General features: G+C 42.1%; 1 protein-coding gene and 1 long non-coding RNA gene across 3 annotated transcripts in view; one reads left to right on the top strand and one right to left on the bottom strand.

Annotated features, from left to right (window-relative positions):
* LOC135876850 (uncharacterized) overlaps nucleotides 1-27,280 on the top strand; it is a 1,011,314-nt gene that overhangs the window by 851,486 nt on the left and 132,548 nt on the right. The window lies entirely within an intron of this gene.
* LCA5 (lebercilin LCA5) lies at nucleotides 771-20,985 on the bottom strand. Its single transcript, XM_065402091.1, has 7 exons — nucleotides 20,787-20,985; nucleotides 16,780-17,309; nucleotides 14,280-14,417; nucleotides 11,314-11,410; nucleotides 9,493-9,641; nucleotides 3,046-3,184; nucleotides 771-1,579 (listed from the first exon to the last, which is right to left on the bottom strand). Exons 1-7 carry the CDS (start codon nucleotides 20,983-20,985, stop codon nucleotides 771-773), a joined length of 2,061 nt encoding a protein of 686 aa, XP_065258163.1.

Below are 27,280 nucleotides of genomic sequence, written 5' to 3' on the forward strand. Positions count from 1 at the left end.
AATCCAATTGGGGAAAGCAAACAAACAACCAAAACCCAGCAGCTATATATAGGACCTGCATTAACTGCATTGAATCTGCTTTGAAGTGTTTGAACAGCCCAGTGGAATGATGACATTGCACAGCCTGGCAGGAGACAAGGGTGTGGAAAGTATCATGGGACCTTTCCACTGCCACAGGCAGAGACTAGTGAGAAAAGTGACGCAGGTCATGTTTGGCTCTAGAAAAGCAGGTATAAGTGTTCCCCAACTACTTTCCCTCCCATCCAAATCCATGGAAGAGCATTAGTGGTAGCCTTTTGGAATACCACCAATTTGCCCTGGCAGTTGCACAGATTTGATAGTGGCAAATGCACATACAAAGAGTAGACTGGAAAATGAGTAGGGTAGAAATAGTATCACCTCCTGAATGAAGAAGTGAGCAAATATCCAAACTCAGTTGCATTATATGGGAATCTGTCAGGAAATTCCCTCGAGATTATTGGCTGTGGTATATAAAAAATAATCACTGCAACTCTTTATCTTCATGGACTGTATTAGGAAAGATACATTAAAAAAATATAACTGCACAAGGAGCCAGACTGGTTAGAGTAGGCCAGACCGGTCTATCTGAATGTGCAGTGTATATTTCCTCTAGACATATATTTATCTATTGAAATCATCCCTTCATAAGGCTTTTTAATATCTGAAACTTTACAAATCTGTATATAATAAATACTGTATTAAAATATTTGGATAGCATTTTCACACACAAGTTATATGAAAGGTGGTCATCACAGGATTACTTCTTCAATTTCATCTTCGAAAGAATCAACAGCCTTAACTGCTGGCCTGCTTGTTGTGTGCTGTAAACGGTGCCTATTTGGGTTAAAATTTCTTCCTTCACTGAAAAAAAAATCATCATCTTTAACTTTAACTTTATTGCTTTTGCCTGGAGGAAGAGCACTGCCGGAATCATAGTCAGCTTCCAAAGGACTTGAGTCACTGCTTTTAGGTGGAGCGATGGTGTTGGCACTAGTTCCAAAAAGTTGCTCCATTAAATTAGACTTTTTCTCTTTCTTAGTATTGAAATCTGTATTTTCTTTAGTATTTTCTTCTAAGACAATACTTTTTTGATTAAGCCAACTTGGCCTCCCGGATCCTTTCCCAAAGGAAGGTACGTAACTACCAAATGTCAAATCATTACTTGAATCTGTGGTTCTAACATTTTGCCGCTTCTGTCCTTCTGCTTTTGTAGTAACATCATGGCTGTCATATACTGGAAATCCATTAAACAATTTATCTGTGGTCTCTAAGAACTGGTACGTTTTCTCATTTTTCTCTAGGGAGTCAGATTTTGATTCTGTATCTGTGAGGTGTGCTTGCGAAGCAAGTTTCATACTAATAGTGTTTTGAGTTTCTCTGTCAATTTTATACATTTTAGCCAGCAGCAACTCTTTTTTTTGTCGGTCTTCTAGTTTTTCAGTGTTGTGTGTCTCATTTTCAATTTTATATATTTCTGACTCAATTCTTGCCTCTTCTTCTTTAGCCAATAAAAAGTTATTTTCTTTTTTCCTTCTGTCAAATGCTTCTTTTTTCCACTCTGCATGGAATTTTTTAAAAAGTTATTTGACATTTTCTAATATTTAAAGGAATTTTTATTTTTTTAAGTCATATACAAAAACAGAGCTTTTACAATTCTTGCAACTAGCACTGGTTTATTTTTTAAAGAAGTCATTTTTCATAAACATAGTTACAATTAGACACAGGCTAAATCTTCTATCCTAACTTAAAACAACACTGCCAATTTTGTAGTGTAGTTGCATTATTCATCTCTTTTAGTAGTTTCATATTCTACTGATTTTATCCTTGCCCTGTGTTTGAACAGAGATGAATATAACATCATTGATTTTAATAACTCTGATTGACAGTGTGCTTTATATTTCTCTGTCAACATCACTGACTTCAAGACAACTTTGGAATACACTTGTTTTATGAAGTGCTACTGCAAAGCCAACTGGATAACGAAATACAAAATGAGTAATAATTTTCAATGGTTTGTTTTTAAGTTTTCCTACAGTAGGGAGCAATTTAAAATATTACCTCTTCTTCACTTGTGTGTCTGCAGGCCATAGTGTGTGTTGAAAAGACCTCTGCACAAGCTTTCTGTGCACCATCAAGTGAACATAAATGATTATTTGCAAAAACAGCACACACCACTTTTCACAGGTATAAATGGCTACATGAGGTGTAAGGAGGTGAAAATCAGGTCCTTCCACATATGAACTGCATACACAATGGATTCAAGAGTTTGTGGCCAAGTGATTGTACACACAAAGTTGCATGCACACACAAAAAGGCGATTTTCTGAATATTTACCCATTCAAAAAATAATTTTCCTGTCTGAATATAAAGTTTTAAGGTAGGTTCAGATTTGAACAAGAACAACCTGATACATGTGTACAGAATGGATCCCCCCCGATCAGGAATGCTCTCTGAAGAGCTGGGACATGGACCTAGGTGGTGACAGCACTGACAACAATTTGTACTTGTACTGTACTTTATACCAAGCTTATGAAAACAAACTGCAACAGTTAATATTTTTCATCTATATATGGCATAGCATCTCCACTATGAAGGAGAAGTAGGCAGCTGAATTTCAGTGAGGAATGCTAGGGAAAAAAAATCTTATTTTTACAGTAAGGTGGACGAGAGTGCTAATATTAGGACTATTTTACCCCAAGACACCAAAGGGCAGATTCTCAGTCGGTGCAAACTGTCCATTGACTTTTTTCATGGATATTTTTTTCAGCTGTGGTTCTCCACAGTTGGTATTTGGCTTTGAAGCCTTGTCTTGGGGCAGTAACAGCAGGGCACAGGAAGGAGGTAACTTTGTATCCCTTAATATTTTGTTTTGACCTTGTTCATGTTAAATCATTTATTCTTTTTAGTGGTTTTCCTTTTCCAGAATCAATTTGTTGTTTTCAAGAGAAGTGTTATAGGCCTCATTTGATTGGTATTTTGTTTTGTCTAGATTTTCCAGCTTGGCAGTAGCCACAGTTTTCTTACCATCACATAGTTTCTGGGCTTTCTCCTCTAAAGCCTGCAGTTCTTGGTCATGTTTCATTTTCTCCTCTCTCTCCCTGTTCCGTTCTTGACTTAGATGCTCTGCTTGTTCTTTCCATTCTTTTTTCTTAGTTTCCTGTTCCTGATGTAAATTGATAAAAGAAAGTGTGATAGAAAATTTCTGCAACAGCTTTTTTTGTTTATTGTTAAACACAAAGTCTTCTGAATCGGAATGATATTAAGGACTTCAATGAAGCCACTCCAGTTTACCTCAGCTGGGGAAATGGCCCTAAAACATTTATCAGACCTAACATGGTCTTAGGTACTTGCAAATCATCAACTTGATTTTGTATGGCATCTTTAATAGAAACTGCATCCTGTAATGCTTCATACTAAAATGTATTTGTTCTGTGTTTGTATAGTGCCTAGCACAATGAAGTCCTGGTCCATTGGCCGGGAACGGCGAACCCTGGCCACTGGGAGCTGCGGGGGCAGTGCCTACAGACGGTCAACGTAAACAAAACATATCGCGGCCTGCCAGCGGATTATCCTGATGGGCCACGTGCCGAAGGTTGCCAACCCCTGGCCAAGGCAGATCACCCAAATCTACTACATTTTAAAGGACTCATGCACCAAAGATTATAGATAACGGAGAAGAAGATTTTAGAACTGAAGACCTAGGAATCAAACTGCAAACCCTGAAAAAGCTTCAGCTGTTATAGAAAACAGCAACACAGGCCTCCCAAGAGCACCACCCTAATGCTCTACCTGCTGAACTGATTCGCAGCTGTACAGAGAGACATATTCAAGATTTCAGTCCTGGTAATCAAAACTCCTCCTTGAAATTGATCCAAGCAACTTTAGGGAACCACTTCTCTTTCTGACATCATGACTTCCTAAATCATTACTTTCTTCTGAACTAACAGAATGGTCAACCACAAGGATAAAAACCTGTGAATGAGGAAACAAGGCTTTCCAAATATGGAATTTCCTTCGGGCAGAGATCAGAATGACCATGAATCTCAATGCTTCCTAAGCTAAAAGTTACACTTTTTTTTAAGCTTAGTTTTCCCACAATTAGAAAGAAAATATTACCAATGTAGGGAGGGAAACAAACAGGAGATCCTTGTGGATATTTCACTTTTAAGAAAAGTCCAATGTATTCCATGATTCTACAGCTATTGAATTTACAGCAGACTTGGTAGTCTCTACCTTACTTAACGTACACCTTCTTGCAGCTCCTCTGTACAGAAGTTACAATTCTCATACCCTTTAAACATTTGTACAGTGAGTGCAAGTAGATCTAAGGAGGTGAACTAATATCACCTTACACTTCACTTGAATTTTGGTCTTATGGCTCAAAAGTATTAAAAATCAGTGAGATACTATTTTATAATGAAGATGTTAACAGCAAAAAACATTGGGATAAAGATAACAGAAATATTTCACGCTTTACATAGGGGAGCAGGATTTGGACACTAGTGCAATGGGACAAAGCACTAAAATCCATGATTGTGGAAGAAGGCTGGAAGTTTTTGCGACCAGGGGCTGCTAACAGGGAGTTTCACAAGGGAGTTCTCCAGGTGAAGGAGAAGCAATACAGCACCCTTGGGGTAAGTGACTATCTGTAGTGTGTGTTTGTTTGTGTTTGGGGGTTACTTGCTGTGTGCTGAGCTTGTGTTTGTCAGTCTGTTTGTTTGAAGGACCGTGTGCTGTGGCTGGCAGTTGGAAGATGTGAGCTTCAAAGGAAGGTCTGAAAGCTAGAAGCCTCTGGTAATTGGCTGAGCCTTAATCAGTGAGCGGGGCATTCATAGAGGCCAGGCCAGGGCTTTATAAAGCAGCGCACAAGTAACCAGGGAGCTTTTGCGAACAGGGGCTGCTAACAGGGAGTTTCGCAAGGGAGTTTGGGAAGGGGGCGAGGGTCCCTTGCCGGTTCTATCTGTTTTCCCTTTATTCCCCTTAAAACCTATAAACCAACTACACTCAAAACTTCTTGCTTAAACAACCCTTTCAGCGGACAGGGGGCTGCAGACAGGGGAGTTTGAGAGGGAGTTTGACAGAGGGAGGCTTACGATGGTTAGGAAGACCCGCAACACCTGTGCCAGCACTGCTTCTGTCTCCTCCACCTGCGCCTGTAGCCAGACAGAGCACCTGAGCATGGATGCTTCTACCCAGATCCTGGTGTGGTTTTGCAGAGACTGTAACTTGCAATTTCCACTTACTGATATCCAGGCTGGGGGGACCATCCAATGTGAAAGGTGCCTGCTGGTGGAATCTCTCAGGCAGCAGGTGGGAGAGCTACAGGAGAAGGTGGCTAGGTTGAGGAGCATCCGAATCCACGAGCAATTCCTGGACAGTGTCCATGTGGAGACAGCTGAGGTAGCTGTCCCAGTACACAGGACTGCTGATACACCATTGGTGGAGGAGGAGATGGCTCAGGGTGGACACTGGCAGCTGGTTACTTCTGGCAGCAGGCAGTGCTCCACCCCTGCTCCGAACCCTCCCGCCATGGTAATAGGTAACCGTTATGCTCTTCTTGATACAGGAGAGAAGGAATCACCCCCTACAGTAAAGGAGGAGAAGCCTCGTACCCCTAAGGCTGGGAGGTCTGCTGCCACCACTGTGAATAGGAAATGTAGGGTAGTGGTGGTCGGAGACTCTCTGCTGAGGGGGACGGAGGCGCCCATCTGTCGCCCTGACATTTCATCTCGGGAGGTATGCTGCCTGCTGGGGGCCCGTATCTGAAATGTTACGATGGAATTGTCGAGGATTATCCAGCCCTCTGACTACTACCCCATGCTACTCATCCATGTGGGCACAAATGATACTGTGAGGTGTGACACTGAGCGGATCAAGAGTGACTACAGGGCTCTGGGAGTACGGGTGAAGGAGTTTGGAGCGCAGGTGGTATTCTCTTCGATTCTTCCTGTCAAAGGTAGGGGCCCGGGCGGAGACAGATGCATCATGGAGGTGAATGCCTGGCTGCGAAGATGGTGTCGCCAGGAGGGCTTTGGCTTCCTTGACCATGGGATGCTATTTGAGGAAGGACTGCTAAGCAGAGATGACGTTCACCTTTCGAGGAGGGGAAAGACCTATTTGGACACAGACTGGCTAACCTAGTGAGGAGGGCTTTAAACTAGGTTCGACGGGGACAGGTGAGCAAAGCCCACAGGTAAGTGGGGAACATGGAGACCTGGGAGATGGGTCGGAAACAAGAGGGAGCGTGGGCTATAATGGCAGAGAGAAAGGAGGGTCAGGGCAAACCAGTATCTTAGATGCCTATATACAAATGCGAGAAGTATGGGTAATAAGCAGGAAGAACTGGAAGTGCTAATAAATAAATACAACTATGACATTGTTGGCATCACTGAAACTTGGTGGGATAATACACATGATTGGAATGTTGGTGTGGATGGGTACAGCTTGCTCAGGAAGGATAGACAGGGGGAAAAGGGAGGAGGTGTTGCCTTATATATTAAAAATGTACACACTTGGACTGAGGTGGAGATGGACATAGGAGACGGAAGTGTTGAGAGTCTCTGGGTTAGGCTAAAAGGGGTAAAAAACAAGGGTGATGTCATGCTAGGAGTCTACTACAGGCCACCTAACCAGGTGGAAGAGGTGGATGAGGCTTTTTTTAAACAACTAACAAAATCATCCAAAGCCCAAGATTTGGTAGTGATGGGGGACTTCAACTATCCAAATATATGTTGGGAAAATAACACAGCGGGGCACAGACTATCCAACAAATTCTTGGACTGCATTGCAGACAACTTTTTATTTCAGAAGGCTGAAAAAGCTACTGGGGGAAGCTGTTCTAGACTTGATTTTAACAAATAGGGAGGAACTCGTTGAGAATTTGAAAGTAGAAGGCAGCTTGGGTGAAAGTGATCATGAAATCATAGAGTTTGAAATTCTAAGGAAGGGTAGAAGGGAGTACAGCAAAATAGAGACAATGGATTTCAGGAAGGCGGATTTTGGTAAGCTCAGAGAGCTGATAGGTAAGGTCCCATGGGAATCAAGACTGAGGGGAAAAACGACTGAGGAGAGTTGGCAGTTTTTCAAAGGAACACTATTAAGGGCCCAAAAGCAAGCTATTCCACTGGTTAGGAAAGATAGAAAATGTGGCAAAAGACCACCTTGGCTTAACCACGAGATCTTGCATGATCTAAAAAATAAAAAGGAGTCACATAAAAAATGGAAACTAGGACAGATTACAAAGGATGAATAGAGGCAAACAACACAGGAATGCAGGGGCAAGATTAGAAAGGCAAAGGCACAAAATGAGCTCAAATTAGCTACGGGAATAAAGGGAAACAAGAAGACTTTTTATCAATACATTAGAAGCAAGAGGAAGACCAAAGACAGGGTGGGCCCATTGCTCAGTGAAGAGGGAGAAACAGTAACAGGAAACTTGGAAATGGCAGAGATGCTTAATGACTTCTTTGTTTCGGTCTTCACCGAGAAGTCTGAAGGAATGCCTAACCTAGTGAATGCTAATGGGAAGGGGGTAGGTTTAGCAGATAAAATAAAAAAATAACAAGTTAAAAATCACTTAGAAAAGTTAGATGCCTGCAAGTCACTAGGGCCTGATGAAATGCATCCTAGAATACTCAAGGAGCTAATAGAGGAGGTATCTGAGCCTCTAGCTATTATCTTTGGAAAATCATGGGAGACGGGAGAGATTCCAGAAGACTGGAAATGGGCAAATATAGTGCCCACCTATAAAAAGGGAAATAAAAACAACCCAGGAAACTACAGACCAGTTAGTTTAACTTCTGTGCCAGGGAAGATAATGGAGCAAGTAATTAAGGAAATCAGCTGCAAACACTTGGAAGGTGGTAAGGTGATAAGGAATAGCCAGCATGGATTTGTAAAGAACAAATCGTGTCAAACCAATCTGATAGCTTTCTTTGATAGGATAACGATCCTTGTGGATAAGGGAGAAGCTGTGGATGTGGTATACCTAGACTTTAGTAAGGCATTTGATATGGTCTCGCATGATATTCTTATCGATAAACTAGGCAAATACAATTTAGATGGGGCTACTATAAGGTGGGTGCATAACTGGCTGGATAACCGTACTCAGAGAGTTGTTATTAATGGTTCCCAATCCTGCTGGAAAGGCATAACAAGTGGGGTTCCGCAGGGGTCTGTTTTGGGACCGGCTCTGTTCAATATCTTCATTAACGACTTAGATATTGGCATAGAAAGTACGCTTATTAAGTTTGCGGATGATACTAAACTGGGAGGGATTGCAACTGCTTTGGAGGACAGGGTCATAATTCAAAATGATCTGGACAAATTGGAGAAATGGTCTGAGTTAAACAGGATGAAGTTTAACAAAGACAAATGCAAAGTGCTCCACTTAGGAAGGAACAATCAGTTTCACACATACGGAATGGGAAGAGACTGTCTAGGAAGGAGTACGGCAGAAAGGGATCTAGGGGTTATAGTGGACCACAAGCTAAATATGAGTCAACAGTGTGATGCTGTTGCAAAAAAAGCAAACATGATTCTGGGATGTATTAACAGGTGTGTTGTGAGCAAGACACGAGAAGTCATTCTTCCGCTCTACTCTGCGCTGGTTAGGCCTCAACTGGAGTATTGTGTCCAGTTCTGGGCACCGCATTTCAAGAAAGATGTGGAGAAATTGGAGAGGGTCCAGAGAAGAGCAACAAGAATGATTAAAGGTCTTGAGAACATGACCTATGAAGGAAGGCTGAAAGAATTGGGTTTGTTTAGTTTGGAAAAGAGAAGACTGAGAGGGGACATGATAGCAGTTTTCAGGTATCTAAAAGGGTGTCATAAGGGGGAGGGAGAAAACTTGTTCACCTTAGCCTCTAAGGATAGAACAAGAAGCAATGGGCTTAAACTGCAGCAAGGGAGGTTTAGGTTGGACATTAGGAAAAAGTTCCTAACTGTCAGGGTGGTTAAACACTGGAATAAACTGTCTAGGGAGGTTGTGGAATCTCCATCTCTGGAGATATTTAAGAGTAGGTTAGATAAATGTCTATCAGGGATGGTAGAGGGCAGGGGCAGGGGACTGGACTCGATGACCTCTCGAGGTCCCTTCCAGTCCTAGAATCTATGAATCTATGAATAAGTTAAAAGTAAACCATAATTAAGGCTCAGCAAAAATACTGAGAACAAGAGACTGCTCAAATATCTAGACTAGAAATAGAGAAGGAGAAAGAAACCAAAATGTCAAATCAGTAGGGATTACAGTGAAATGATAAAAGGTAATAAAAGAAGCAGAGCAAGTTAATGATAGTCAACAGGATTCAGAGGAATGTGAAATTTAAACAGGGTCATGTAAAACCGTAATTTGGTCTATCTGAGAGCCTAATCATTTTCCTAAGATATGAGGATGTCTTTCCTAAAATATAAATTAGTCCTTAGGAAATTTAGCTTCTTAGGTGGATTATTTGGAACTATAAAATAACTCACCATTCTGAGAAGTGTCTCCTCTTCTTTCTGATCTGTTACATAAACAGAAACAAACTCTGGTGGTGGAGGAAATTCTATTGGTGAGAAGTACCCACTAGTCTGTACTCCTTTTGTAGTCTGGATTCCTTTTTTAGTATTCTGGCTAGTGGCTGTAATAAATATATACAAAAACAAAGCAAGTCACATTTTTTGTGTGTGTAATTCAGAATATTCCCAAATAAAAAGAACCCCAAAATTAAAAAAAAAAAATTGTCATCTTTGCTTCTCATGAATTTATACCTAGGAGTTAATAGTATTCCTATAACTTAGAAGAATACATAAAAGCATCCTGATCTAGTGAGGATCAGCAGGTTTTTTTTTTTTTTTTTTTTAAATTGTGGCTGATCTCTATTTAAGAAAAAAAGAAAGAAAGAAAATTCTATATCCATTTTGATGAAATTTTGGAGCAAAAACAATTACTTGAAAGGACAAAAAATAAATCCACACAAAACAAAGCGTTACATGTTTCTGAAAGTATCTTAAAGTCAAAGTACACCGCTACCCCTATATAACGCTGTCTTCGGGAGCCAAAAAATCTTACTGCGTTATAGGTGAAACCGCGTTATATTGAACTTGCTTTGATCCGCTGGAGTGCGCAGCCCCGCTCCCCCCCCCCCTCCGAGCACTGCTTTACCGTGTTATATCTGAATTCGTGTTATATCAGGGTAGAGGTGTACTTCATAATTAGGGCCAATGGGAACCTGTGGGAAATATTGCCAAATTCTAAGGAGCTTTCCCGAGATTCTGGGGAAGTGTTTGAAAAAGTCTGAAGATATTTTTAATATATCCACATAGTGCGTTATTTAAATCTACTAAATTGTCTAAAAATATACCCCTTGGATACTTTCCCCCCACAATCTGCCAATGGTCTAAATTTTGTCTATTTCCCCTCCTTCACAGGTGATCCTTCTAGAGAAACAAAAAGACCAACTTTAATATTATAGGATAGTCTATTGCTAGCATTTTTGAGACTTGCAACCTTGTCTCTGTGGAATGACCTTTCAAATTAACCCAAGTACACTGGATGATGCATAACAGCAGGATATTTCCATTAAAGGGATCAGCCATGAAATAGTTTAAAGTATTGACATCAAAGCCTGCTTAAAATGCCACAGAAAAGACTGCTTGCCTTACTCCTGGTGAGTAATCTTACTGATTCAGTATGAGTGGATCTGGCCCTATATACACAAGTAAAACAAGTTTTCAGTCTGCCTGCAGATTCAGGAAGATATCAGTACACTGATTTGCATTTGAAAAATTATCTTCAGTCAGATGGACTATACTACTTTTTTCAATGCATACTTAAATTCTGCTCTACAAACTGGAATTAGGAAAAATCCAGAGAAACCCCTAAATCCAGACAGTCATGTGGAATGACAATGGTGCATATTTCCAATGGGTCTAGTTATAATCAAGCTACCTGCTTGATTACTAGTTGTGATTTAATAGCAAACTATTTCTAAACAAAGCCCTTTCCCCCTCCCCCCATGAACATTTGGGATAAATGTAAACTGCTGAATTGAGAGCAGACAGCCCTAGTTGTTTTGTTGGGGTATGGTGGCTTCATTGTACTATTATTAGGGGGACAGTCAAATAAAAATTACAATGCATGTCATTGGTTGTTTTGACTGCTGTGTTTTACAGAGAGTGAAGAACTCCACAGCCTGGGACAGGACCTGGAAGGGTCAAAATGAAACAAACACTTAATGGCTTGAACACTGAAAAAATAATAGAGTCTATTTGGTAGTAGCTTTTCTGTTTATATCATTTTTTTAAAATTACCTTTTTTTCTTTGTGTAACATCTGTGTCTTTTTTAGGTGATGGCTTCAACATACGGTTAGCATATATATTTTTTGCATCAAGTTCTCTCTCTTTTTCCTGATAATGAATGAGGTAGAGACAGTAGAGTTAAATTAATAAAGTTACATCAACTTATATTTAACAGCCATTTAAATAAATTGTGGCAAGGCTAAGCAACTATGTAGTTTAAAGGAAAATTATATATATTTTGTTCAGTCTTCATTGAATAAGGTCCTTGATTATTCAGCACAATGTTTAAAGAGAATGTTCAATTCTTTAAATCACATTTCTAGTACATGGTTTCCTCCCCTCTCAAAAATCAGCTGATTGCCAAAATACTCTCTCACATTTAGTATTGTATCTTTGAACTTAGCTAAGATAAAACTGAAGATCAAAATTTTCATACAAAGGTGCTTACAATTTTAGAAATCTAAATTATAGATGCATGTGCCTACCATGTTAATTTTCCTGTATTATACTAGTAAAAAAAAAAAATAATAACATTAGCATTACTACCTGCTAGTGGACCAGGCAGTAACTCTGACAAGCAGGATCCGCTATATTACAGCTTTGGCAGCATTGTCAGAATTGGCCCTGGGTGTATTGTTCAGAAAGAGAACACAGCAGAGGACATGGAAAATGCAAGTACAGTAACTCCTCGCTTAACTTTGTAGTTATGTTCCTGAAAAATGCGGCTTTAAGCGAAACGATGTTAAGCGAATCCAATTTCCCCATAAGAATTAATGTAAATGGGGGGGGTTAGGTTCCAGGGAATTTTTTTTCACCAGACAAAAGACTATATTTTTTCTATCTATCTATCTATCTATACACACACACACACACACACACACAACGTTTTAAACAAACAATTTAATACTGTACACAGCAATGATGATTGTGAAGCTTGGTTGAGGTGGTGAAGTCAGAGGGTGGGATATTTCCCAGGGACTGCCTTACTGCTAAATGATGAACTAGAACTCGGCTGAGCCCTCAAGGGTTAACACATTGTTGTTAATGTAGCCTCATACTCTACAAAGCAGCACGAATGGAGGGAGGGGAGACAACATGGCAGACAGAGACAGACACACACCCTGTGTGTGAGAGAGAGCGATGCGCATTACCCCTTTAAGTACGCTGAACCACTCTAGGTAGATTGCCTTTTTAAGTAGGCCAGGAAGTAGAGACAGCAGCTGCTGCCAGCACGCTCCCTCCGTCCTGAGCCCTGTCGTGTCCATCCCCCCCCCGCTCTATGGAAATGGGGTAAGCAGGGGGCAGGAGCAGGGGGGAGAGGGACACCCTGATATCCCCCCCCCCCCGGCACAGCAAGCAGGAGGCTCCCGAGAGCAGCTCCAAGGCAGAGGGCAGGAGCAGCACATGGCAGTGGGGGGAGGGACACCTGAACTGCCGGCAATTGATAGCCTGCTGGGTGGCTGCCGCACAGGGAACTTAGAGGAACGGGGAGCTGATGGGGGGCTGTTGGTCCACCCTGGTTCCAAGTCCCCACCAGCTAGCGCCAACGGGCTGCTCTTTCTGCAAGCAGTGGACAAAGCAGGCAGCTGCCAAACAACATTATAAGGGAGCATTGCACAACTTTAAACGAGCATGTTCTCTAATTGATCAGCAACGTAACAACGTTAATCGGGATGACTTTAAGTGAGGAGTTACTGTACCATAATTTGTGTGATGGTCAGCCTTGGGGATATAGGCCCTGTTTCAACAAAATAGTTAGTACATGCTTATGCAAGTAAGTATATGAGTAGTCCCTTTGACTTCAGTGCTTAAATATCTTGCTGAATTGGAGCCATAAAGAATATCTTTGGAGCAATGCAGAGATTAAAATTGATGCAGTTGTGAGAAAAATGCCATTTTTTTTGCCTTGAGCCATATACAATACAGGGATATATTCTTCTCACATGGCTCTTACTAAAAAGAACATAGAAATAAATGTTGCCTAACCAGGAATACTGAATTTAGTTAATAAACAGTGCTGGGATTCTTCTGATCATGAATGTATTTTTCAAGGTATCCTAGTCTTCTTTGAAGGAACACTGTCAACTTAAGACCCATTTATTTGAAACTAGCAAGTTTATTTAACTTTACTGGTAGCACTTTAGATTACTGAAAATGAAAATTTTAAAAATCCTATTTACTTTTCACAGCACATGCCAGTTACTTTGAATTTCTCTCAGATTGGGCAGTTAACATTACTTAAATCGGTTTCACTTTTATATCCTCCCATGGTGTTTAGCGGTTTAAAAACAACTTCTTCCAGTGGAACTAAAAGTCATGGAAACATTTCTATCAACCGTAGGTTTCGTGAAACCTTTTTTACACAATCTATATTTTGGTCCAAATCTGAACTGACAGCTTCTCTTTCAGGAAGTACTGACTAAGGTAGTACTAAATAATACCATGCATTATGATTTTTAAAACAATGATTCTTATAGCCTAATTTTAGAACTTGTACGCCTAAAATGAGCAAGTAATTGCTTGTGCAGATAAAGTAACAATGCATGCCAATTGCCAGTATGCATGTGCAATTACTCAATCTATGTGCACAGCTACAGTAATTGCATATGCAATTTAGGCATATTAATTGCATGTACTTATTTGCAGGTATAATTTTAAAAACCCAGTCCTTAGTTTTCTGTAAGCTTACAGTTTAGCAGGGATTTCTGATTGTGTATTTGACCTATCCTTTTCCTACCTAATGCAAATAATAAATAAGGATGACTGACATTAACACATTCCCTTTCATACAGGTATTCCAGAATCAGAGTTTAGGAGATTAAATTTAAAAAGAGAGTGAACCCATATGGAGAAAAATGAAGTTAATTTTGCAAGGAATGATTAAAGTAAACTTGAAATATTTCAATAATAAAGTACTCCCACAGCTAAAAATGCCTTAAAATGGCTGGATTTTAATATTACAGTACATGATTTTTACCTTTAGCTTTTGATTTAGTTGTTGAAGCTCTTCTTGGAGAGCTTTATTTTCTTCTTGGGCCTCATGTACCTTTTTTTTCTCAGATTGCAACTGTCGCTGGAAACTGCTGTTATTCAGCTCAAGATTTTTCTCCAAATCCTGCAGTTCATATGATAATAGAATGTTTAAAAAAGCAGCAACTTTTTAAAATAAACAAACAAAATATATACAAATACTAGTTGAGGGTCAAACCTGACTCCGCCTCTAGTGTGGTACAGAGGCCATTTGACTTTGTGTCCACAGCAACTTGATCAAATCCAGATGTTAACCAGGGGGGCCAGCCACACCAGGTTTGGTTGGTGCCCAACCTCACCTCACCTACATACAGGGAGATAACTCTGAGGAGGCACTGGGCATTCACAATACCTCCCGGATTCTGTATGCTATTGGACACAGAGGCCATGTGACTCAACAGAGGGCTCTCAAACTGGCATATTAGAAATAAAAGAACATCCCCATGAAAAACTGGGATAAGAATAAGGAGGGGGAGGAGGAGAAGACATCCTCACAATGATTTCTCAACTTTCCTTTAACCATTTTTAGTGAAGGTTTAATTTTGGGGGACCCTGTCCTTGTGATAGCTGTTTAACATGAACAGCATATGACGACACTGTGAGGAAGTAGAAAAATATCCAGAGTGCTTTTTAAGAAAAAAAATCACTTTTATCTCACATGGGATCAGAAGTGCTAAAATGCCTTAATTGTAAACCATAGAATCGTCGGACTGGTAGGGACCTCGAGAGGTCATCTTGTCCAGTCCCCTGCACTCAAGGCAGAACTAAGTATTATGTAGACCACCCCGACAGGTGTTTGCAGGGCCGGCTCCAGGCACCAGCCTGGCAAGCAGGTGCTTGGGGCGGCCGCTCCGGAGGGGGGCGGCACGTCCAGCTACTCGGCGGTAATTCGGCGGACGGTCCCTCACTGCTGCTCGGAGCGAAGGACCTCCAGCCGAATTGCCGCCGCAGATCGCGACTTTTTTATTTTATTTTTTTGGCTGCTTGGGGCGGCCAAAACCCTGGAGCCGGCCCTGGGTGTTTGTCTAACCTGCTCTTAAAAACCTCTAATGATGGAAATTCCACAACCTCCCTAAGCACTGGAATGAATTGCCTAACTACCCTGACAGTTAGGAAGTTTTTCCTAATGTCCAACCTAAACCTCCCTTGCTGCAATTTAAGCCCATTGCTTCTTGTCCTATTCTCAGAGATTAACGAGAAGAATTTTTCTCCCTTCTTGTAACAACCTTTTCTGTACTTGAAAACTGTTATCATGTCCCCCCTTTCTCTTCTCCAGACTAAACAAACCCAGTTTTTTCAATCTTCCATCACAGGTCAAGTTTAATCATTTGTATTGATCTTTTATCTCTGGACTTTCTCCAATTTGTCCACATCTTTCCTGAAATGTGGTGCCCAGAACTGAAAAATATCTGGTTAGAGTATGGTAATATTACAGTGCAGAACTAATGCTGTTTGGGTTCCCAACTCTACATTTCCATACCTTGACATATTTGGATTTCACTTAAATTTAACCTAAATCTTGAATTTCCTAGGTTTATAATGCTTGGGATTTTTTTTAAATAATTATACTATCTCTGTAATTTTTTTTACCTTAAATTTCCTATGTAGGCACTCAACCTTAACTCCATCTTAACACAGTCAAATATGACTATAAATACCAGACAAAAACAAACACCACACACAATTGCTAGACACTTAAGTTACTCTTATAATGGTACAGGCCCAATATAAAGTAGTTTTGACTTAAAAAGGGCTTTTTTTTCTTTCCCATGGCTATATAGTTTTGCTGACTAGGATGCAAACATTATGCACAAAATTCCTAAAATAAATACCTACTATACATGTATCTATACCATGAGATAACTTTGAACAAAATTATGATAATTCTTTGAGGCTGACTCCGCAGCCAGCCTATACAGAATAACCAAACATTGCATGGATGCTGAGTTGTATTAGTTTTCAAGAAAATTTGTTTTAAAAATATAATGTATTTTGTAGAACTTCAGCATAATATCCTCTAAAATCCCAGAGGATCCTCCTCTTATACACACTACCTAGTCAAGCAGCATAAACTAGATTATGAAAAATTAAATTAGCTGCATACCTTTCTGGAAGTTATTGCTAAATTGATTAGCATCTAGGTTAAAAATGCCAAGTCTATAATATAAAACACCTAAGATAAAACATACCAGTAATCAACATTATTAATAAACACATACATACAGTGTACTGCACAGATTGTAAAATGATTGTGCATAGTCATGTACAAACAATTTACGTGGTATTACTTATTTGCAATAGAAACCATTTTCCATTCACCCTACTGCTGTAAAATGGATAATACAAGTTAATGTATGACGCTCATACTGGAAAGAAGCATTCCTACTCAATTTGTTAAATTGTTAAATTAAAAAAATGTGGGTGGGGGAGGTGAGGAAACTTCTCACCTTAATTCTTTTCTCACTCTCATCCAGTCTGTTCTCTGCTGAGGCTAGCTTCTTTGCCAGTTCATCTCGTTCAGCTAAGTGCTTATCTTCAGAAAGCTTTTTCAGTTTTTGCAAAGAATTTTTTGTCCTGTACAGTTCATCCTCTGACTCTTTCAGTCTTCTCTCAGTTGTGCGTTCTCTCTCTTGAGATTTTCGTAAGCGCTCCCTTAATATTCTAATCTCATTGTTATGTCGAGCGAGGAGCTGAGAGATTTCATTTTCTGTATCTTCAAACTTATTCAAGGCTTTCTCCTGCCTGTACTGAAGCCTCTTCAGTGCCCTGTTTTCTTTCTGCAGCTCATCTAGTTTGATGTGGAGTTCAGTTACTTCATTCCGAAGCTCATTGATTTTTAGCAGTCTGGCAGAAAGAACCCTTTTTGTAACAAGATCTATATCTTTTGCAGGAGAATCCCTATTGAGGCTCTGGGAGCGAAAACCCCACCTTCTCCCTCTTTTGGCTGGTGCATATTTGGAAACTGGTTTCTTAGTGGCTTAAAAAAAAGCAGATTTTACTGTAAGGAACTCAGCAAAGCCCATTGCTATTTTTTTTTTTCTATTTAAGCAGGCATCTTCCTTGAAATAAAGCCCTTCTTGCCTGAGAGATTTTTTTACAGTACCTACGTCATGGTGGTTTTCTTTAGAGAAATCAAACACAAAAATGTTTATTCTCATTTTCATCGCTACAGGATAGAGATTTATGCTTATGATACACTGCAAAGCTGTTATATACTTTGATTTTCTTCTTACTCTGACTTTGAAACCAATTATGCCGCTTGCAACCATCAGAATGAAATGATAAAGTAATCATCTGTAGTAGTTATATTTTTGTTCATTAATTTCAGATTTCATTATAAGTGTTTTAAATAGAAATACTGTATCTCTGTACACATTTAAAATGGGTGATCACCAGAGCTTCAGCTAGTTTTGTAGCAAGCATGCTGCAATTTTATTAGATACATTCAAAAGTACATATATAGTATTTCTGGGAAACCTGCTACTGTACTTGCTATAAAGACGATGACAACAATGGGTTCACTGCAGTTAGAAACAAAGTTCTAAACCCTATGAAAATTTGTTCTTCCCTGATAAATTTTAGTTCTGTCACATGTTATTTTCCAAGGAGCATCCTCATTTTAGTATTAATAGATACTAATCCCAATTAATTTAAAATATTATTTGTATGTGTGTTTCATATATACAACATACAGATAATATTTTAAAGTGATTTGGGATTAGTGTAGGTATATATATAATTTTAATATATAAAAATACAATTAGTATATTTATACATACATACATACATACACACACACACACACACACACACACACACACACACACACACACACACACATATATATAAATAAAAGCTTAGCTTTGGTCTTTTTGCATAGCTCAAACCATAATCATACTGCATAAGGCAAATAACCCATAGAAAAATTGTCATTTAGAGAACTGAACATATGCAGTTATTACTGAACTAATGCAGAATAGCCTTTAGAAGCAACATATTGGATGCCATCCTATACCTGCCATTGCAGCTTCTGAATCATGAGACTGGTATACAGCAGAAACACACTACAGTACACAAATCAGGTATTAGCTAAGAGGGAGCATGCACTATCTCCTCTATTTTCCTTTTGGCACTTACTGTATCTCCTCTATTCTACAGACAGCATTCTATGACAAAACAGCAGCTTTTAAATCTTTTCTTAGTTTCCCCTAAGCATTTCACACACACACACTCATCCAATAATATTTCTATCTGATACTCAGTTTTCCATAGCTTGATCATATACAATACTCAGTTTTCCTTTCATATAGAGAGGATTTGGCACATTACATTCAGCTATGAAAGGGTTAGGTAATAATTATACCACAGGGCTACCCCCCCTGCTTCAACCTATTTAATGGGTTCAGATAAATCTACCAATATAGATTTTATTTTCCAATCCATATCAAGCACTCCAGAGTCTCACATATGGTTTTGCACTTTTGACCATCTGTATAAATCTGGGAACGAAAGGTTGGTGTGGTGATCCTGCCATTTCTGAAAGACACTTGACATGTATGCCTTCATGTCAACAGATACATTCAGTTTTTGCCACAAAACCTGAACAACCACCCTCTTTCCTCCACAACACATTGCAACAAACCCATGGCAATTTTGTTTCCCAGAGACCTACATGCGAAGCTAACATACAAACAGGCAGGGGGACTTGACACTCCTTAGCACAGCTGAATTGAGCACCATGTCAGCACCAAATAGGTCAACAAAGAAAGAGGGGTTGAGGCCATGATCCATGGCATTTCATTGATTTGAGGCCTCATTATGATCTAGTTGGACCTCTTGCATAACAAAGGTCACAAAATTTCACCGAGTGATTCCTGCATCAAGCACATTGTGACAAACACTGTACCACATGCAGTATATTTGGGGACTATTATATTGACTTTAAGAATGTTATCTATATCTTTGTGATACTATTGTATCACTGATAAAAAATTATCTGCGAAAGCAAGGAACTAAAAATCAGTGTGTGTGGGGGTGATTACTACAAATCCTGGGACAAGTAAACAACTTGAAAGAAGTACCACAGCTAGGGAGAATTGAGATTTTGATCCAATCAACAGACATGAACCTTTGTCCAAACCATACTGAAAGGTTGGAGAGACAAGGGTCTGCACATGACTGAGGCAGGCTTAAGTATGTGTTTAGACCTTTTATTTTGTGTTTTCTCTGCATTGCTTTTGTCCTTAAATAAAAGTACTTTGCTTTGGAAGAGTTGTTTCATTATTTGCAACCACTTGCATACACTGTCCATAGCCCCTTTGAGAGAAAGCAAAGCACAGGTGCTGGATTCCAGTCAGGCCTGCTGGAATAATCACAGTGAAGTGCAGGGGGTTGCAGCCTAAAACCCCAGTCAGAAGGGAGAGGGATGCAGGTCTCTGCCCAGAGAGACGTGAAGGCTAGAGTCCTGAGACTTAAGAGGGCACTCCTTGAGCAGACCAGAGGGGTCAAAGAAACTGTGAGACTCATAACTTCTGGTTGAGATAGAGTATATCTTTTAGAAAGACAGGATATATTATAACTTAAACTGGAAGTTGTGTGCGATGGCTCAGTATAAGCAGCCAAAACTCAGCATAGAGGCTGTTCAGTCATTATCCACCTTATGAGCCGCAGAGCTATTCTCTTCTCACTTCTTGCTGGGTGGGGAGTAGGGTGATCAGATGTCCCAATTTTATAGGGACAGTCCTGATTTTTGGGGTCTTTTTCTTATATAGGCTCCTATTACCCCCGACCCCCTGTCCCGATTTTTCACACCTGCTGTCTGGTCACCCTAGTGGGGAGTAAGTTCCATTACCTCCACAATCCCAGTCAGCAAAGCAGTTTAACAAGGGGATTGAGGTGGGGGGGTGTTGGTAAGGGAGATGGGAGTGGAATGAATTTTAACTTTGGAGAATAATCAGTTAAAGCACTTTTGTTTTTGAAGCTCCAAGGATGGAAATATGAATATTTCTTTTGAGAAAGAACACACTATATATAACTACAGTGGAAAGTCTAGTAAAACAGATATCCATAACAAAGATCTTTGGGACATTTTGTCTAAGAAATTATAAATATTCTTCCCTGGATTTAAGTATTATATATACACTGTATAACAAGGGTTTGCTTCAAGAAATCCAATGACAACTTTTGGAACATAAGCAGATCTGAAGTTCTGTTGCAATTAGAGGATGGGACCAGGGCAGAATTCACGTGTCTTTTTATTTCTTGTCAGAAAAAAAAAAAATCTAAAATTAAGTTTAGCAGAATGTTATAGACAAAGGCTCATTTCAGTTATCAAAATAAAAGTTACAGACCACTTACCAAACATAAAATAATTTATATTTTCTTCCCTCAAAGTTTAAAATACAGCTGACACTAGCAGACTCTTTCAGGGTGCCATGTTTTGTGATCTACTTACCTTGGTAATGCACAAGGCTACTCAAAGTCTCTGTTTTGTGATCTTTTTTCCCATGGCTTGTAGACTGAGAGCTTAGTGTAAGTGATCGGTCAGAGGCATGAGATGCATTATCTTCATCTGAATAGTAGGAGTTGCTATTTTTATCACCATCCGATGTTCTGTCATGGTCAGAATCCAAGCTCCTTGTTCTTTCTCCCATTTCTCAAATCACAGTTGTTCTTCAGATTTTTCCTCAAAGAATGTTCATTTTGGCAGGCAAGAACTTTTTAGTAGTTAGAGGTAAAACTGTTGACTCCTTTCCAAATCTTTTTTATCCTCATGTTCAGAACATGAGCTCTTGGCATTCATTTTAGCAAGCAGGGACCATCATTCATAATGCATTTTTCTACAACAGTTAAAAAAAAGGAACTGATAATATTTTAGTGGTTCAGCTTTTAGATTTCACACAGAAAACCTCCCAAAAAGGGCAAGATAATTCAGGATTCCCACGGTCTCATGCCAAACATGTCTGTGTATCAGCCTCGTCAATTATGTCAACAGGAATAGGTATCACTCTGGGAATTGCTCAATAGCCTTTTTGGGTATTGCACACAAAAACACCCTTCCCCACCACCCAAAACAATGAAATGGTGGATTTAAGCATTTCAGCATTCCACATTATAAAAAGTTATAAAGAGGTAATATTTGGACCACAAAACTGACGACAGAATTCTTAAAATTTAGACCCAGAGTTGAGGATCACAGGCTTTGGGGCATTTTGTTTTCATAGTAACACTCTGCAAGACTAATGCCAGACACAAAAATTAGTGAGGAGACCCTCTGTAAACAGTTGATGACCAGTAAATGCCGACCTAGGCCTGAAGAGTTCTAGGCACAGCAAAGGACAGACAGACCTGAAACACAAGGAAGTGGTTGTTATGCCTTGACCCCCAAGCCCCGCCCTCCCCTCAAGCCCCCTTACCCCTCCTCCCCACTCCCAGCCCCCTCTCCTCAAGCCCTCTCCCCACACCCACTCCCAACCCCCTCCCTCTTCCCCTCAAGCTCCATCCCCAATCCAAACTCCCTCCCCCCCACTCCCAGCCCTTCCCATCCCCCACACCCCATTCGCCGACCCCTCCCTCTCCACACTCCCAGCCCCTCCCCTATGCCCCCCCCCCCAATCCCAGCCCCCGCCCCTTGCAATGAAGCCGGGTCCATACGAGGCTCTGCCCAGCCCCCGCCCGGTACCTAGTGCCGCCGGCTCCACGCCGCATCCCCTCCCAAGCCGACCCCCCCAGGCGGTTGGCGGGCCTGGCCTGCGCTGCGCTTAAAGGGGCCGCCGCCCGTCTCGGGATATTTACAGCGGGTTCCAGGGCAACGGGGCAAGGAGGGAGGCGGGGAATGGGCGGGGCGGGCAGCGGGATATGAAGCTACCCATTGACTGCCCGTCCTGCCAAATCAACAGTGCAGAGCCAGTCCCTGCTCCTGATTGGCTTCGGGGCGAGTGGAAGGCGCCCTTCCTATTGGCCGGGGGTTTGTGGAGGCTGCGCAAGGGGGGCTGCTGATTGGCTATTGTGCAAGAACCTCGAAGTGTGAACTCTGGCCTTAATGGGAGGGGGCAGAAAAGGGCGCATGGCCGGGGAGGTGAAGCTGGGGCCGGGCCGGGACCAGGAGTCGAGTGCGATCCGCCGCGCCGAGTGCGGTGTCCTGGAGCCCCCCTGCCAGTCTTGCCCCGCTGCACCATGGCTACAGCAGCCCCCCCCCCCCCCCCCGGACGCTGTGGGGCTGCCCCGCAGACAAGCCAGACTGACAGACCTGATCCACCAGTACAACTTTTGTGGAGACCTGCCCAGTGTGATCAGCCCCCGCCTGGCCTGCAGACCGCCCCCTCTGGGATAAAAGCCCAGCACCTACCCTGCACAATGCCGAGTCCTCAGTCTTCCCGTATATTAAGAGAATATCTGTCCCTTATTTGATGTCCAGATTCCTGCACCATGTCACACAGGCCCTTCACCACAAAAGCACTAAGGCTCAGGTTCGTACTTAGGTGCTTTAAACTTTAAACTCCCACTTAGGCACCTAAAAACCTTCCAGGAGCTGGACCTAAAATACCAAAAACTAAATCAAAACAAAAACATAGTACCCCCTCCCCATATAACTCCCAGACCTCTGATACTAATCTCCAGGTCATTGTTGTGAAGCAACTCCCTCCAAAACTCAAAATGTCACATGGACATCTAAAAACAACACAAAAGTTAGAGAACAGATAAAGCACATTTACAAGCTTAACAGCTGCAGTTTAATCTTTCAATTGCAGTGAGCTGGGCAGCCAGAGAGCAGCGGCTGTTGGCTGGGCGCCCAGCTCTGAAGGCAGTGCCCCCCCAGCAGCAGCGCAGAAGTAAGGGTGGCAATACCATACCATGCCACCCTTACTTCTGCACTGCTGCCTGCAGAGCTGGGACCTCAGTTAGCAGCCGCCACTCTCTGGCCGCCCAGCTTGGAAGGTAGCAGTGCATTAGTAAGGGTGGCATAGTATGGTATTGCCACCCTTACTTCTGCGCTGCTGCTAGGGGGGGCACTGCCTTCAGAGCTGGGCGCCCAGCCAACAGCCGCCGCTCTCCAGCTGCCCAGCTCTGAAGGCAGCACAGAAGTGAGGGTGGCAATACTGCGACCCCCCTAAAATAACCTTGTGACCCCCCCTGCAACTCCCTTTTGGATCAGGACCCCCAATTTGAAAAACACTGGTATCCCCTGTGAAATCTGTATAATATAGGGCAGGGGTCGGCAACGTTCGGCACGCGGCTCGCCAGGGTAAGCACCCTAGCGGGCCGGGCCAGTTTATTTACCTGCTGACGCGGCAGGTTCGGCCGATCGCAGCCCCCACTCGCCGCGGTTCGCCGTCCCGGGCCAATGGGGGCGGCAGGAAGCGGCGCGGGCCGAGGGATGTGCTGGCCGCAGCTTCCCGCCGCCCCCATTGGCCCGGGACGGTGAACCGCGGCGAGTGGGGGCCACGATCAGCCAAACCTGCCGCGTCAGCAGGTAAATAAACTGGCCCGACCCGCTAGGGTGCTTACCCTGGCGAGCCGCGTGCCGAACGTTGCCGACCCCTGATATAGGGTAAAAGCACAGAAAATATCAGATTTCACGTGGCGAGACCATGCCACCCTTATGTGATATTATAATGAATATAATTCTGCTATTTGTATGCATGTAGCATTTTTGTATTTGAAGTTATGAGTATTGGCTTGTAGTGAGGTGGCCTGGCTCCCAGCCGCCCCAGAGAGGTACGAGCCCCTCTGGATGCCAAAGTGGGCGGAGCCACTGGAGCCTGTGCCCACCCCCCAAAGGTCAAAGCGCAGGACAGGAAGTACAAAAGCCCCACCCCAGAGCTTAGAAATTGCCTGGTTGCTAGAGAAGCCAGATGCTGGGGGCCTAGTTCCCACTGGGGAGACGTCTGCAGCCTGTGACCGACTTGAGGACTGGCCATACCAGTCAAGGCCTGATGATGACCAGACCCCGGAGAAGCTGTTAAGCCTACTGGAGAGAAGCGACCCAGAGGAGCTGCCAAGCCTGCTGCTCGCTGAGTACCCTGAGGAGCCCATGGTGCTTGATTCTGTGGAGGACACCGACCAGACGCAGGTACTGCTAGAGGGGGAGGTAGGAAGTAGCCTGGGGGCAGCTGACCCTAGTCTGGCTGCGGCACACCCAGAGCCAATGTCAGTGTGTTGCGGCCAGGATCCCTGCTGACACAGCAGCAGGCAGCCTGCTGCTGTTAGGGCCCCGGGCTGGGATGCAGTGGAGTGGGCGGGCCTGTGTCCCCCTGCCACCCCACTTATGGGTGGCAGTCTCCCCCTTGCCCCAGATGCCAGAACCGGGAGTCTGGGTTTTTGTTCCTGAACTATTTGCTCAGCCCCTGCCTGAGAGCCTGAGCCCTTGACTATTTCCTGCCTCACCCAGCTAGTTCCCTGACTCAGCGGCCCTCAGTAGCGAGGCAGCCTGGCTCCCAGCCGCCCCAGAGAGGGGCGACCCTAACAAAACCCATCTATATGGCTCTATACCTGGATTTCAAATGTTTGCTTCTGCGGTAACGACCACAAGGTAGTTAGCACATCTTGGAGGGACTATTCAAATCGACAGGTTTCAGAGTGGTAGCCTAGATGTGATTAGGTCCTATGATGGTGTCCCTTGACTAGATATGTGGACAGAGTTGGCAACAGGCTTTGTTGCAGGGATAGGTTCCTGGATTAGTGTTTTTGTTGTGTGGTGTATGGTTGCTGGTGAGTATTTGCTCTGGGTTGCGGGCCTGTCTGTAAGCGAGGACTGGCCTGTCTCCCAAGACCTGTCAGAGGAAGGGATTGTCCTTCAGGATAGGTCGTAGATCCTTGATGATGCGCTGGAGAGGTTTTAGTTGGGGGCTGAAGGTGACAGCTAGTGGCGTTCTGTTACTTTCTTGGTTGGGCCTGTCCTGGAGGAGGTGACTTCTGGGTATTCTTCTGCCTCTGTCAATCTGTTTCTTCATTTCAGCAAATGGGTATTGTAGTTTTAAGAACGCTTGATAGAGATCTTGTAGGTGTTTATCTCTGTCTGAGGGATTGGAGCAAATGCACCATCATAGGACCTAATCACATCAGCCACACCATCAGAGGCTCGTTCACCTGCACATCTACCAATATGATATATGCCAACAATGCCCCTCTGCCATGTACATTGGCCAAACCGGACAGTTTCTCCGCAAAAGAATAAATGGACACAAATCAGACGTCAAGAATTATAACATTCAAAAACCAGTCGGAGAACACTTCAGCTTCCCTGGTCACTCAATTACAGACCTAAAAGTCACAATTCTCCAACAAAAATCTTTAAAAACAGACTCCAACAAGAAACTGCAAATTAATTCCAATTCTGCAAACTGGACACCATTAAATTAGGCTTGAATAAAGAGTAGGAGTGGATGGGTCATTACACAAAGTAATAACTATTTCCCCATGCTAATTTTCCCCCTACTGTTACTCACACCTTCATGTCAACTGTTGGAAATGGGCCATCCTGATTATCATTACAAATGTTTTTTTCCTCCTGCTGATAATAGCCCACCTTAATTGATTAGTCTCGTTAGAGTTGGTATGGCAACACCCATTTTTTCATGGTGTGTGTGTGTGTGTGTGTGTGTGTGTGTATATATGCGCGCACACACACATACAACATGAAAAAATGGGTGTGTGTGTATATATATATATATATATACACACACACACACACACACACCTTCCTACTGTATTTTCCACTGCATGCATCCGATGAAGTGGGTTTTAGCCCATGAAAGCTTATGCCCAAATAAATGTGTTAGCCTCTAAAGTGCCACAAGTACTCCTTGTTCTTTTTGCTGATACAGACGAACACGGCTACCACTCTGAAATGTAGAAGAGAACTTCACTCCGATAAGGATTAATTATCATTAGTTAGCTATTTGTGAATTTGTTAGCAAATAATTAATCATTAGTTACTGAATGACTTGTATTCAGACTGCTCCATCAGCCTTTCCAGTTACAACAGTTTTATTGCAGTTAAATCAACTGCTGAACTGGAACAAACACAGAGATTTTGCCACACTGAAATAGAAACTGTTTGGAGGATGTTTTGAAAATGCTTAAGTCTAAAACATACAGATAATTTGTCAAGGGAGCTGTTGGTGCCATTTATGTAAGTGATGTATAACTGGATGCCTGTCCTGGAGCAGGACAAACTAATGTGTGAGTTATTTAAATAAATATTAGCAAGACTTCATGCTTTGCAGACCTCTGATATCCCTGAGAAGGAAGATTGAAGCCTTTACCTCTTGCATACAAAACCTGGATGGGAAAGGTTTTGGAACAAAGCACTGCATTACAGGGCTAGAGGAGGAGGTAAAGACTGTTTCAATACATTGAAAGGGAACACTTCCAAGCCCCAAATCTTAATTGAAAGTAGGAGATATAATTTTTTTTTTAAGGAAGTTGAATGGAAACATTGGAAAACCAAATCAGGTGACAGTGTCATAGAATCTGAGATTCCAAGGCATATCAGCAGTGAGAGCTCTCAGAATTGTTAAAATTTGTGGAAACCTTGCTTATTCTATTGCTGTATCTAAATATTGAAGGAGATCCCCAATGCACAGAAAAATGGTGCAGAATTCCATTGCACAATAGGAATGACCGTGGCACACCAGCAGGAACTATAATAGTGACTGTATCTAATGTGATGGATAAAGCACAGATTCCTTGAGCTACCAGAACAAAAACAACCCTTGAATCTGAAGGGGGGAAATCTTCATTTTATTGGTTTGAGTGCCAGAACTTTAAGTAGAATTGGGGACTTTCCAGTTGAAAAACAGTATGGATGAAGGAGCAGAGATGATGCCCCTGTTTACTACCCAGCAGTGAGTGAATCATGGTAAAGCTTTTTTGAGATTTAAAGCTGCCTACTTAACTTCTGCAAAAGATCAGTGGATAATAAAAATCTTACTAAGGACTCAAACA

This window comes from Emys orbicularis, chromosome 3 (genome assembly GCF_028017835.1).
Source record: "Emys orbicularis isolate rEmyOrb1 chromosome 3, rEmyOrb1.hap1, whole genome shotgun sequence".
Classification (NCBI taxonomy): Eukaryota; Metazoa; Chordata; order Testudines; family Emydidae; genus Emys; species Emys orbicularis.